Source organism: Ambystoma mexicanum, chromosome 6p (assembly GCF_040938575.1).
Source record: "Ambystoma mexicanum isolate Mex_15411 chromosome 6p, UKY_AmexF1_1, whole genome shotgun sequence".
NCBI classification, from domain to species: Eukaryota; Metazoa; Chordata; class Amphibia; order Caudata; family Ambystomatidae; genus Ambystoma; species Ambystoma mexicanum.
Genome location: NC_090935.1, coordinates 606,601,710 through 606,616,766, shown reverse-complemented (window position 1 = coordinate 606,616,766; position 15,057 = coordinate 606,601,710). Strand labels below are relative to the sequence as shown.

Below are 15,057 nucleotides of genomic sequence, written 5' to 3'. Positions count from 1 at the left end.
TAGCAACACAATGCAATAAACAATATCAAACAGTAGCTGACTGGCCTTCACTCGTCCTGAGTAAGATGCCCTCCCCAGGCTATAAAGTCAAATTCAAAATGTTCAAAGGAAAGGAAAAGTCTTGAAGCAATTCTTGTGAACTCCAAATCACAGCAAAATTTCATCACACAAAAATCCACTGCTAATACTTCTTTGTTCCTGGATGAAAAGATCCCCTTCCAATTTCCAGAAAAGAAAATAGCACCAATGGTAATCCTGGTTCTGATGATGATTTATCTCATCTTAAAGATAATTTGTCACAGTTCAAAAGAAGGTGCAATATTTCATCAATGACAATAATATGCAGTTCTTTAGAACTTCTTCAATTACAAAATACCATTTGGTTAGGACTTCTTCAGTACATGTGTTGGATGCTTCTCTTTGGGCTGCTGCTTCTCTTTCAACGACCACTCTGTTCTTTCTACTATTGTTACTATGACAACAGTCACCTTTGTTTCACGTTACATTGCTACTTCAAGCCACTTCAATGTGAAATCTTTTGACAACTTACTATACCACCACAGTTCAAGTACTACTGCCATTGCTTCATGCTTTTGAGTTATTATGCAAAATCTGACAAGACACTTTGACCTCTTCAGGTAGGCAGGGCACTTTTAATGACTTTCTTAAAAGGGGCAGCCTCTTTGCCTCTTCAGTCTGTCTGACTTCCACCAGAACATCCTTCTTCTGCCCACAAGACTTATGTCTCTCGATCATTTTTGTTTAATTTTGTTTTTTTATTATAAACTTTATTTATTGGTGTTCACAGGTGTTCAACAAAATACATTAATAGCTAACATTGTATCCACCAATCTAGCATTGGTGCTAATGTATACAATAAATTGAAGCATTTAAATAATTTTAAATAACTTGACAACTCCTATAGATCATAGAGATCTAACAGAGCAATACATAAAAAAATATTAACACTATACTGTTACCAACTTTCAAAACACAATTACCATGGTTGTAAATTCGTTAAAACCTCAAAAAACAGAAAGTGACAGACAAAACAAAGACAAGACACATGAATACACACTTACACACACATAAGTATACATATAGTCACTCATTCACTTGAGTTTGCATGCTTTTTGTTTAGATCTTTTCCCATGCAATCTACTCTTATGAACCATATGGATCATTAAACATCCAAAGATCCAAAGGAAACATCCTCCCGATTCCTCTCATGATACATACACTTCTCAAAATCCGACAATAATTGCAGATCACTAACCCAATTCTCCACTTGTGTTTTTTTCCTGGTTTTCCATAGTTTCAAGATCTGCTTCACTGCCACCATCAGAGCTTTGTCAATCCAGCATCTATATCCTCTAGCAACCGTGCAACTTCCCCTGTCCGACAGAAGAATTGCTGAAAATGGTGTCCTGGGGAAGCTTATAAACAGGACCGTATCTCGCCTGACTAGTACATCTCCCCAAAAACCAACAGATCTAGAACAATTCCATAACATATTAATCAAAGTCCCCCTCTCTTTCCCACACGCCCCGCAAATCTTATTGTCCAAAAGACCAAGACTTTACATGCGCACTGGTGTTCAGTTTAGGCCACCCAGGATTTTCTGATGTGTGCACCTTATATTTAAATCTAGCTTACGCTTATAGCCTGCTTGCTGTACTTTTCTCCACTCTTCCTCTAAATTAGTACTTCAAGCTTGTTCTCCCAAATGCCTTTTAACTTGTCCCATGATTCAATAATGGTATGATCCAAAGGCATTAGATTAACGTAGCTAGATGCCATACGGGGTGAAGACTTGGATATGGCATATCAGAGTTTCTTTCTCCATTGGGCCATGCAACATTCTCAGTCTCTGCTGCAAGAGTGTCTCTAATTCCTTAAATCTACATAATTCTCTGTCCCCTAGACAAAATTTGGTCTGTAGCTGTACTATCTGCCCATCTTGCATGATGGCCCTTATTTCCAGAATACCTTTTAGCATAGAGATTTATTTCCAATTTGGAGCCCCGGGGTTCCCCCAAAGTGAGGCATTATAATGTAGATAGATATTTTGATCAGCATCACTCAGCCAAGAAATCAAGGTTGCACGTGTAACATCTATAGTGACTAATTTATGCAAATTCATTGGTATTCTTCCCATTGAATATATGCTATCTAATTCAAATGGATAAAATACATCTCTTTCAATTGTCGACCAACATGGTTCTCGTATATTTGTGGGTGCTATATAGTGAGCGGCTTTCTTCAGTATACAGCCCTTATGATATTTAATAAGATCCAGATACCCAAAACCACCTTCCTGTATGGTGCATATAATGTTATATCTAGGAATGTTTGCTTTCTTCTTTTCACCCACATAAAATTCAGAAATATTCTATCACATTTTTTAAACAATTTTTGGGTGAAGCGCAAGGGAAACAATTGAACAAGATATAACATCTTCGGTATCAGTCATTTTAATCGCATTGACCTTGGCCCAAATTGCTAAAGTTAAGCATTCCCATTTTCTAACATCATTAAACTCTACAATTTTCTTCAGATCCCTGATAAGGTAAATTCCTAAATATTTAACTTGTGAATCTGACCATTTACAGTTCCATTTTGCAAAGTCACTTCGTCTACACGTCTCTGAGAGTGGGACGACCTCTGATTTCTCCCAGTTGACACTATGTCCTGAAAGTTTGCTCAACCTTTCAAATGCATTTTTCAAAATAGTACTTCCCTTTGCCGGATTTGGCAGTATCACCACGATACTTTAATTTCTTTATCTGCAACCTTAAGACCACTAATACCCTCTTCCCTACATATATATGCAATAAACGGCTCTAAAGCAATATTAAATAAAAACTGTGACTTGTGCCCCGTTGAACCGTAAATGAGTTGGAAGCTTCATTATTCACCCAGATCCTTGCCATCACAGCATTATGTAGGCATCTAATTGACTTTAATAATCGTGTACCAAACCCCATTTTCTGTATTTGTATTTATTGAGTTTTATATAGCGCTTTTAACCAAAGAGCTTTACAGAGAACAATATGCAATACACAATATAAACAATGTAAGTCAATGTTTAGAATCAGTAAGTAGCAATGCACAAATTGTAGTAAACAATTTACGAGAACAGTCAATAATACATAAAATAAGCAGTGTGGATCAATGTTCTGAGTCAGCCGTTAAAAGTCAAGCTGGTGATTGCAATAGGTGCGCTTTTACAGAAGAGCAGAAGGAGGAATAGGAAGTGACGGAGCGAAGAGGGAGAAGGTTCCAGTTAAGAGTAGCAAGAAGTTGGAAGGATCGAAAGGATCGAAAGTGGGATTGTGAACAATAAATTGGAAGTGATCAGCAGAGCGGAGAGAAGGAGAGGAGAGAAGCAAGATAGGTAGGGGTGAGACCATAGAGGGATTTGAAGACAAGACCAAGGAAGTTGTACTTGAGTTGAGAATGAAAAGGGAGCCATCCCAGTGGTAGTAAGGGATGAAGAGATGGAGTCCTGATGGGAAAGAATACAGAGAGAATGGATGGAAGAATGGTAGATTGATTTAAGAGGAACTAGACGTGATGAAAGAAGACCAAAGAAGAGAACGAGCAATAGAAAAGTTGAGAGAAGATTAAGGAAGACACTAGAAGTTTAGTGGCGTGGATTGTAAGAAAAGTGCGAATTTTGTGTATGTTGTACAGGTGGAAACGACAGGCGCAGGAAGTAAGAGAGATGTGGAATGTCCAGTTCACTCTATCAAATGCCTTCTCTGCATCCATAAATGCTAGCCCTGTATCATTAATCACATTTTTGCTAAGCCCCATTATGTTTATTATTATAGTCCTAATTTTGTTATATCCAAACATAACCCTCATAAAGCCAACCTGAGAATCATGAATTAGGTATCCAATGCATTTCTCTAGTCTATTTGTTAGTATTTTAGAAAATATTTTAACATCCACATTAAGTAGTGAAATCGGTCTGTAATTTCCACATTTCTTATGGTCGTTATCCAGTTTCGGAATTAACGTCATCAAGGCCTCTCACATTGAAGGGCATTACATCCCCTTATGTATAAAATCATTAAATAAATTGCATAAAAAGGGAGCCAGGGTAAGCCCAAAAGACCTATAAAACTCTGTCGGCAAGCTATCTAATCCTGGCGATTTACCAATATTGAGCTGTTCAATTGCCTGCAAAATCTCTTCAATCTCTATCTTGGCTTCCAAAGCAGCATTATCCTCCACTTTTAAATCAAGAAAGTCTAAGAAAGAGATTCTCTAGATTAGGTACTAACGGGAAGATGTCCTCTGTGTATATAGATTTATAGAAGGAGCGGAAACACTGGCACAATTCTGTGTTTTTCACTACTGTACAACCCTATTCATCTTCAACGCCATATACACATGATGCCTCCATCATTCCCTTCAACCTACCAGCTAATAAACTACCACTCTTAAAACCATATTCTCAGTATTTTTGTCTCACAAAAAGGCCCCTTTCCACCAACATATTAGTCTTATTTTTCAAATCCTCCTGTGCCCGGGTCATCTTCAAATGGTCACCTATTCTCTTAGTCTGTGCATATCTTTGTTGCAGGTTGGCAAGTCCATTTTCTAACATGTCTATCTCTTTTAATCCTGCCTTCCTAGAGTAAGAAGTCCTATTGATCAGTTGACCCCTCACTGTAGTTTTACAACTATCCCATACCATTTGAACATCTGCTGAAACCATATTTTCCTTTCTCAATGAACATTCTAAAATGTGTTCTCTTTTTTGTCCTTTAAGACACCTGTTTTCAGGCACCATCTAAGAAAGTTAGACCCCTTTTCACCCATCGTCAGACATAAGTTCACGAGAGGTGATCTGAGATTTCACGCTCCCTAATGTCTACACATAATACCTTATCAATTAGTCTGTCAGAGACTAGTATATAATCAATCCTGGAGAATGAGTCGTGCATCAGCAAGTAGAAAGATCATTTTCACGCAGGAGGATGCATGGTCCTCCATACATCTATTAAATCAAATCTCTTAATAAAGAGGTTGAATTCATTGCTTATCCCGTAATTAGTATATCTGCATGATGCTGAACGGTCAACAACATGGTTGAGAACACAGTTGAAGTCCCCACCTAGTATAATTGTCTTTCCATGCATGTCACGTAATAATTGGGTGATCCCCTCAAAACAATGCTTGTTAGGTGCGCACAGACTATATACACGTCCTAGTGTTATCACCCTACCCCTGTAAAGCATATTCACAAAGATCATTCTGCCTTCACCATCCATAGTTACTTTTTCAATTTTGAAGTTGGGGCCCTTTCTAAACAAAATGCTAACTCCCCTAGATTTTGAAGAGTGACAATTTGACAATTCATGCAAGTATTTTACATTAGTCAGGTATTTCCTAGTCTCATCTAGCAAGTGTGTTTCTTGCAGAAATACTAGATCAGCCTTTGTTCTCCATATCCTTGCCATCACTTTCTTTCTTTTTTTGGGGACAATTTAAGCGTTCTAGGTCACAAACGTTAAATCGTTTGTTCTATTTCATAATAACTTTTAAATCGCAGATTCATCATAAGTACATCAGCAACCATTTCTGTTTGTATTGTACAATACTCTCTTGCAAATAACAATAGGAACCTTTGTGACTATTGCAATTTTCCCGATCCTTTAGAAAGCATGCATCCTCTCCCTTACATACAAACAACATAACTAACATAGACAGACAACATAGAACATAAACAAACCAAAAAGAACAGCAACATGTCAGCCACATATCAGTCCAGTTCAAACTGAACCACATATAACTTAGAATCCAAATTATACCTATTGCATTCCGAACAATAGCCTCCCGATAATCGGTGCCCATTAAGAAAGTATTATATTTAATTCTCCTCTACTATCGCATTCATTATTTTAACCTATAACCACATTCTATGTTCTACCTCTATCCAACCCACATTACGATCTCTTTCTCTCCCAAGGAACTCCCTACAACCCAGACATGTAGGACCATTTATCAGTTTAAGGCAGTATTGGGTGGAAAAGAATGCTGCATCATTCATTCACGTGCAAAGGGGATCACTCGGTTGTCTATGTGCATATGTATCAGAAGCTTATACCACATAAGCTCGGTGTCAGGGAGTCTAGGAATGAGGATAAAAAATGGAGAAAGAGGGGGAAATGCGGATGGGGGTCTGGAAGAATAGGTTGTGTGTAGTTGTTGCTGGGTGATCTGTTTGATAAAGTATTGTAATAGCAGTTTCAAAATGTCTCCTTATCACCCTAAACATCGATACAAGCATCATAAAACTCCAGCACCGAAGGACAGGTTGTGCAATGTAATATGTACCACTCGTTCCTACACAAAATCTCCACAATAACCTACCATAGATAGATCAACAAAATGCTCTACGCTGCTTAAAACCCCCCTTGGGTACACCCTAGAGAACCAGACATATAATGTACATTAGCAACTTGGAGTTCCTGATAAACTGCACTTCAGGTAAATCAAAGGATTCTTAAATGTACACACTACAGAGACCTCCATCTTCCAGATCTGCATGCATCAATATTGAACCCATACCTTGCTTCCGACACAGCCCCCCCAGTCTCTCTCTTGTAGATCCCCGGAGTTCCCAGAAGTTGTGAATATGGCAGGTGTGCTATACAAGGCTAGAAAGCACACCATGACAGGGCACACCAATAGTATCACTTATTCTCTGATCAATTTCAATAAATATCTGTTATATTAAAACATCTACAGACTCACAAGTGAAGTATTTTATCTGCCAAAACAAACTATATTGGACTAGGGGCGGGTCATTGCCATGATAACTCATTCTCATTAATAGGTGACAGTACCGAAGATCCCAACAGAAGAGAATGAGGGACATCATTTTGACCATTTAATTGTTAGATCTGTTCCCATCTGTTAATCAGAGTGGGCACCTCTCCTTCCTTAATGTACAAGTTTTAGAAAAGAAATCTTGAAATCTTTAAAGCGACCAAGTAATGAGTCAAGCGGGTATAAGCTACACCGCGATTAAGGCGTGGAGCAAGCTGACATGGCATACAGTTAGACCTACTTTTGGGGAGATAAGAAGGATTGGTTACATTTCTTCAGAACTTCCCCATCACTGTTTTGTGGAAAAACAAAATATGCTAATGTGTACCTGAAGTCCAGAATACATTGTTGCTGGGCGCACGTTTTCCACGTTGGTGCGTTCTTGTAGAAAATGCAACTTGGAATTAATCACAAAGAATGAAAACTGCACTGCCCTGATGGTGCCTCTGATTAAGTTACTCAGCCATTTAATTGAATGGGCCATATGATTTAATGGGATCCTCCAAGGCCTACATGATTGTGTTGTGCGAAGTGTTTTAAAACTACAATTACCTTGGTGATGTGAAGGTTGCCCAAAATCCATGGCATCGGTCGCTTTCATCGCCATACCTCTGTGGGACATCCCACGCTACGCTGTTCGTCTGTATTGGCGCGACTTCACAATTATCACCGTAGTCTGTAACTTCTCGGATTTGCGTGCCCATGCCTTGCAACTACCTAGGGTCCTTTTTTCTGAGTTGTTCGATTAAATCGAGCTGTGGAGCTAAAGAAAAGTAAGAAAATAGCCAATAAACAGCCAACAAATGTAATTACACCCCATACTGATATTAGATATAGACCAAATTTCGTTCAAAAGAGTTATCTTTTCTTTTTTCCTAAAGTTATGGTCCAGGTCTAATAAAAAAGCCTCTGCTCCATGGTAAAGGAGTGAGTTTGACCATCAAGCAGGGTAGACCTATAGTATTTTAGGTTCTTGCTGCTTGCTTTTTCTTTTGTCACATTAAAAGCTCTTCTTTTGTCAAGCACATCCTTGCTTAAGTCCCCAAAAGTCATAATTTGTGACCTCCCCAAGAGAGGTCACACAATTCCCGAGCTCTTCTGAGAATTTGTTATTTTACAGGAAACCTCAGGAACTTCACAATAAAATGTTACTTCCCTTATTTGTTCAGCCATTCTCTGTGAGTCCTCATCAACTGTGTTCAGATGACTTTGCAATGAGTCAATTTTGGTGGATAGCTCTGTATCTTTTTCTTCTTCTGAAGCAAACAATGTTGCCTTGATGTCTGTAATGTCAGATGTCACCTTGGTTAAAAGCTCCAGAGGTTTGTCCTCTCTTCTTTCAGCATCACCTCCCTTTTGTCTTTTTAGCTGGTTGGGACGATTCAGTAGACCTAAGATCCGCCATTGCAGTAATAGGAGATCAGCTCAGGGCACAGGAACTCAGATCTTAAGTAGTCTTTAGCACCACAGGTTGTAATTTACTTCTGCATGTTCTTCACAAGCATTTAACTCCCCTTTCCCAGCTTTACTCACACCTCTCTCTTCTTCCCAAGTAATTACCCAGAAGCCGTTGTGCCACTCATTTAGCTTCAGGTAACAATGGCACACTTGTATCTTAGGCCTCTTGACTGTTTACAGCTTCAGTGTAGGTGGATAGCTCGTTAACTCTTTGCAAGACTGGTTTCACTATGAAAAGTGGTTGCCTCTTGACTTGGGTAATGCTTGTTATTCTCTTCAGTATTGTAGATTCTTTACTTCATATGATTCAGTATTTTAAATGAAAGCACAATTGGTCACATGCAAATATTCTTTAAAGTAGATTTTGAAGTTTAAAGTTGGGAATAGAATTGTATTCCTGTGTTATGTTAACGGTTGCAACTTTGACTTCCTTTGGGAAACACAATTGGGCTCATGCGACCTTTCTTTGGTGTAGTTTTTACTCGGGATTACTTGTAACTGGTATAACGTCAATGTTGGGTATTTGGAAATGGTCTAGCAAGCGTTCCTTCTTTTCAATTAAGGACATGCAACCACTCTTGTCAGTCAGAAAAGGGTTCAACAACTTTTTAATTGCCTTTCGCTTCTCACGCGAGTGTTAAAGCATTTAGAATAAGCACAAAAGCAACAATTACATTGTAAACCAAGCTTCAAGTATGTCAAACAACTTTTAGTCGCTTTGCACAGAACACAAGTTACTAACGAGCTGGCTACAGTTACAAGCAAGGCTTGCAAAGTGTATCTGAATGCTGTGCTTCACTCACTGGCATCTGGGCCACTGCTATTACAGGTTGCTCTGCTTCCCAGACTTCCTCTACCACCTCTACTACTTCTGGCTCACTTGGGACCCACACCCATCTCCAACCGTATCACTACATATTATCCCCACCAAAAATATCACTGTATATATGGTCGTCTGGAACGGCCATAGGAAATATTTTTGGGGGGATAATTTTGGGGGTTTTTGGTAGCTGTGGTTGCGGGGGTGTCCCCCGCAGTTTCCATGCCTTAATATTGCCGCAAAAATATGGCAATATTTTTGTATAGCGATATTTTTGCAGGGATATTAACACATGGAACCTCTCCAACACGGGTGTCTCCGATCCAGCCACTTCAATTGGGAGTTAATTTTCCTCCTGAGACCCTCTGCTTGCCTTTTGCTTCTTCCCTTTGTCTCCTGCACGGTCACGACTCTGCAGTCACAGCAACTTGGCTCATATGGTGGAAACTCAGGTTCAAGCATGTCTTCCACTGCACAGCATCTGCAATTCCGATTTTGGGAGAACAGGACCCTCTCAGAACTAGCAGGTGAAATCTGCTGTCTCAATGTTCCGGCATCCAGTCTGTGCTCCCACTTCCTTGTGACTTGGCAGCCTTGTGCTTTCCCTCTGCTACTACGACTGGCAGCCTTCCAACTTCCATTCCATCTCCTTCTTCTACTGGTTTCCTGCTGGGGCCTTTTCTGCCTCACAGGTTTGGTAATAGGCTTCAGGTGCAGGCCGTTATCCTTAATTGCCTGACTACTACAATGGCTCCTGGGCTTAATTGCCTGACTACTACATCTACATTGTCCCTGGAGGATAGCTCCCGGGCAACGTGCTCACCTTGGAAGCAAATGACTCGGAGCAACACAGGTTCGATCCCCGGGTCCACGCTTAGAAACCTCTGGGCACGTTATAAATAACCTATCATATCATACATGCCTCTCCAGCCCTCTTCATCGTCTCAGTACTCTAGGATTTTGGAACATCTAGTTCTTTTCAGCAAAGTTGGGCCTTTGTACTTTTGAATTACTTGCAAGGGTAGATTTAAATCCATTAAGGTTTTTAACAGAGGGCTTGTGCCATTTAGCTTTTTCAGAGGAAGATGGTTTAGAAAAGACATAATTTCCATATTCCTTTGCATTCCTCCCTTGGGATTGAGGAGTGTATTTAGTTTGAGATATCGAAAAGGATCTTTCTTTTGGTTTAGTGTGCCTTGATTTTATAACCTTGGAGTTCACAACCTTAAATTTAATATGAGGTTGAGAGATATTAAAACGGCAATGGGCCATAACATCTTTAGGTACGTTGGGATGAACCTTCCTGTCACAGAAAAAATACTGTCTCATCCCACGGAATCTCCTCACCACCCTGGCCCCTTTCTCCTCCCAGGTGATCCTTCCGCATAACACCACCCCCAGGGTTGGGATCAGGAAGCGTCTGCCTTCCCCTGGCCACCTGAGAGAAGTCTTTAGGCAGGGATTCAGTGAGGGATCCATAGGATTCTTCACATTTGGTATTTACATAGTAAGTCTTCATAAGCTAATGTTGGCCCAGTCCCCTTTTCTTGCATGTGATTCTAGTTCGTTGTAGGCCCCCGTGTGATTTAATGTTTTTGCCGGTTTGTTGTGTCTGATTGCCGCAGTGAGATCTGCAGAGGCGGTATGCTGCGCAGCTCATTCAATGCATGTGTTCCTGCTTCGGAGCTCAAACAGCAGGTTGCTCCCTCTGCCCCGCTATGGTCTCCAGTGGTTAATAGCAGTAATCGAAGAGAGCGGGAACGGTCGGGAGCACTGTTCCGCTACTTTTATTTCTTTCTTATTATAATTCCTCTACTTTTGACGTCCATATTCACCATTCTATATAGAGGGTGTGTCCATTCATGTCCCTGTGCAAGAGTAAAGTTTTAATATTAGAATGAGTTACTAGTCTCTTATACTATTGCAATGCCCTGACTGCAACACCTTGTTGCGTGTTGCACTATGCTTCCGCCTCCCCTCTCCCATGCCGGGACCACAGTTCCATTACTTTTTTCAGTGCACTTCTGCCACTGGTTACTAGGCATGCTGGCACTTGAGGTTCTGAAATAGTGCAAAGAGAAGGCATTGGGTGATGCAAAATAATCGTACCAGGGTTATTAATCAGGGCACATATATAGTGGGAGCAGAGTCTGGGGCTCTCCCAACTCACTCACCCTGCATCTGGGTCAGGGCTAGCTCTGGTTAAAAACCCTGGTGGGCCTCCTGCCTGAGGTCAGAAGGGGTCTCTGTTCCCCTTTGATGGGGTCAAGTGCCTAACCCTGCACACTCTCCTTTACTGAAGTTGTGCTGGCTGTTAGTTGGGCTCATTTCTTAAGAGATTCCCTTTGCTAGTAAAATGTGCTTGAATTTCATCATATCTTTTGTAGTAAGTAGATAATGTAGCTTTATTTTTGAGATCCTGATTATTGACTTTCTATAATATGATCTTGCTTTTCCAGCAATTGTTAATCCATTGTGCACTCCAGCATCTTTGTCAAAGTAACTTACTTTGAAAATATTAAAACAAACTTAATTTAATTAAGTTTGTTTTAATATTTTCATTTAATATTTAAAAGGTCAATACTTTCCAAAGTGCACGTGGCTGATGTTATTAAAGATAAATTATAATATAGACAAACAGCCATGCATTTGTTTGTCAAAAAAACGAATTCTTCAGGCATATTTTCGTGTTGAAAAATGAGCTCAAAATCCCTCATTCTATTGGGGTTCTTTTCTGTCCATTAAGTGCATTGGTTGCCTAGATTCCCAGCTCCTTAATTCCTTCTCATCATAAATGCTGATGTTCAGTTTCTGATTAATATCTGCTTGGCTCCTAGTGTTCCTGTTGTGTGCACATATTTGTAGCAATTGACTGGAGCATCATGATGATAGACATTCAAAGTTCTAAAACAAAATGTGTCCCAACAAGAAAGTTCTTTATGCATTGGAATGAGTCCCCATATATTCTACTGAGGGTGCGGTGGTATGTGGGCATTTATTTTCTTCACTGCCTGTCTACTTAGACCCAATTGCATGAAGATCTCCTAATAGAACAAATGAATCTTCTTTACAAATCTCATAACAACCAAAGAAAAGACATATATATTTATTTTACATTGGTCAAACTTACATTATCCATAAAAACAAAAAAAGTATATAAATCACAATGGTGTGCAGAAAACAGTCAAGGAATGATGCAATCACTGTAGTATCAAACTGAGTTACATAAAGAGAAGTAGTAAAAGAGCAACCTCAAAAAGTGACACTAAATACAAGGCAATATGAAGGAGCTGCTTATCGGTAAGAAATGCCCATTGAATCATTTGTGGGGCTTTCTTTGATGAAATTAAAGAGTCTTGCCCCTTTAGTGAGTTCGGGGGCTCAGGGGTCTACGTAGGTCTCACGTGCTGCAAGTCTGAGACCTTCAGCACATGGTGGGGTGGCATGCATCATGTGTTATGCCAGGCTGGTTACGTTTCAACGGTGTATGACAGAATGGTTCCTCCTTCCTCAGGCCCAAAGAAAGAAGAGTTTGGAAGAACCCCTGAGGAACAGAAATACAGGGATGTTAATATGAGGGCTCTTCCTCATGGCATGGGCCAGAGATAATTGATAGTTGTGTTGTGCCCACTTGCTCCTAATGTAGGAACCCCGTACAGGGAAAAGAAGAGAAGGTTGGTTTACTTGCCATCTGGGACCAAATGGCCCACACCAAGAAATGCTGGACATCTGACCACAGATGGACTGTTGGGAGTAGAAGGAGAGGAAGTGCGCACCCAACTGTGTGCAAAGTTAATATCCTAGTTAGGAAGTGGCGATCGGCAGGGTTGATGTGTTGGGACTCACTCACCCTATGTATAAATACAACGTGGCCGGAACCGCTTACTCACGAACGGATGTCCCTGTTGAAGGCAATCCCTCGCCATATTCAAACGTTGCGGATTGAACGCCCACACCAACCTAACTCCAGAGGTTAGTCCAATCCATTTTCCTAGTCGGGCCTCATCAGTGAGGTAGAGCTGTGCCTCTCTGGGCACATCGAGCAAGGGCTCCACGTCTGGATTACCCTGGTAACTTAGGGTGAGACCCCAAGTACCAGAGGCAGTCCACCACCAAAATGCTAGGCAAGTCTGCTCTCGGTCGTAATGCGTCTCTGGGGTTGATGTTGGTACTCTTGTTCAGATGAGATTTGCCTAGCATTTCCGTGCTGGACTGCCTTTGGGTGGGACAAAGACTGATATGCATATGGACATTTCTCCTCTGTGAAAAGTGCAGTGAGCTAAAGCGTGGTTGAGACTCTCCCGGGGGCCACCCACCCAAGAACAGGTCAATCGGCCAGGTTTGTGCTGGTAGAGGGACTCCCAGGCCTTGTTCTGTATATCATGAATATAAATGCTATATTAAAGCCAAAGCGTCTGCTCCTTGATCCCTAGTTCCACTAGGTTTGTTTTTCTTCCTCCATTGTTTTAGAATGTCGAGTTTCATAAAGTTAAACGCATATTCTGCTGAGTTTTTTATTTTGTTCCCCACATGTGTGAGTGTGCTCTTGACTCTTCTGCTTCTGTTTCCTTTTCCGGGGCACCTGCCTTTAACTTTAAGGACTGCATTTTTTTCATTTCTAATTTCTGTTTAAGTAGCAGATCTTTAGCCAGCCTCTAATAGAAGATTTCTCGGCCTCCAAGATAATACAGACCTTATAGGTATTCCTTTGTATTCTTAATTTTAACATAGAGATTTTAAAAAAAAAGGTTTGAATCGTGTAAAAAGCTGTAATTGAAATCCTCTCTTCTTTCTTGAAATGATGGTGGGAAGTGACCCTAGGATACACCTGTGAAGAGCATGTCTGATAGTGCGTGTGCATGCTAGAAACAGCCCTTATTCTTCAGCCCGATCAGAGGTGTGGTGGCGGGTGGACTCTGGTCAGACAGACATCTCTTGGAAGATGTGGGCCTTCCATCCCTGTACTCATCCCACGCGTCTCCAGGGTGTGCCAAGGGCACGTCCCGAGCAGGTTTTTGCTGTCCCCCTGTGAAGTCTCTCAGATCTTTGATACATAGAGAGCGCAAGGCAGCCCCTCAGACTACAAAGCGGCCTTCTTACGGAAAAGTGTTATTTTTAGATACTTTGATAATTAGGTTGTTTAAAGGATGCTTATAGGAGGCTTGGATGCACCACACACAGCAAAGGTCGCACTTTACTTTCTGTTTAATATTTGCAATTTGTGTTGTGCTTGCTGTTGCTGAAAGAAATATTAGCCCCCAAAATGGCCAGTAATTTCTATTTATTCCGGCTGCATTTGCCATTTCTTTGTGAAATCCCATTCCTCCAGGGGGTGGTGGTCCCTATTCTCTGGTCCTACTGATATCCAGACATTGTGAGCATGTATGAAGAGGAATCGCTTGTTTCTCTTTCTTTGTTATACTTGTTAACTCATTGCAAACTGAAATCCTGTTTTGTTGTTGTTGAAATCCTGCTTTTACCAGCATTGGTGTTGTGCTTCTTTCAGAGCAGTGCTATTTCCGAGGAGGAAAGAGATGCGTATGAGGAACTCCTGACGCAAGCGGAGATCCAGGGCAACATTACTAAGGTCAACAGTAAGTATGTGAAATGCGCTGTGACCTAGGGTGGCCACCTGCTTAGCAAGGAAAGGATTTCGCTCCTGGCCCTGCATGTAAAGGCCTCTTTCCCGATATCAGAAATTCTGGCATTGAGCGAGTCGGCTGCATGCGCAGAAATGTCGCGCAAAGGCTGCTTTAGGCGCCGCCATTTTACAGTGTCTGCCTCTGCTTATTAAGCTCTGTCCATGCTTGACTGCCTAATACTCCAGAAGCATGCTGCTAGCCAGGACTTGTTGGAAATGTGGACCTCTGTACCCCTTATCTTGAGGTTTGGTATTGGACGCCGATGCTGGGTAAGCGATATGAAGGTGGGGT

At 41.0% G+C, this 15,057-nt stretch overlaps 1 protein-coding gene across 2 annotated transcripts in view; it reads left to right on the top strand.

The window, feature by feature from the left end:
- The window catches only part of IQGAP2 (IQ motif containing GTPase activating protein 2), a 1,674,846-nt gene that overhangs the window by 761,465 nt on the left and 898,324 nt on the right, over positions 1-15,057 (top strand). For both annotated transcript variants that reach the window (XM_069627448.1, XM_069627449.1), the window contains exon 9: positions 14,631-14,718. In XM_069627448.1, coding sequence (XP_069483549.1) covers positions 14,631-14,718 — 88 coding nt within the window. The remainder of the gene's footprint in view (positions 1-14,630; positions 14,719-15,057) is intronic.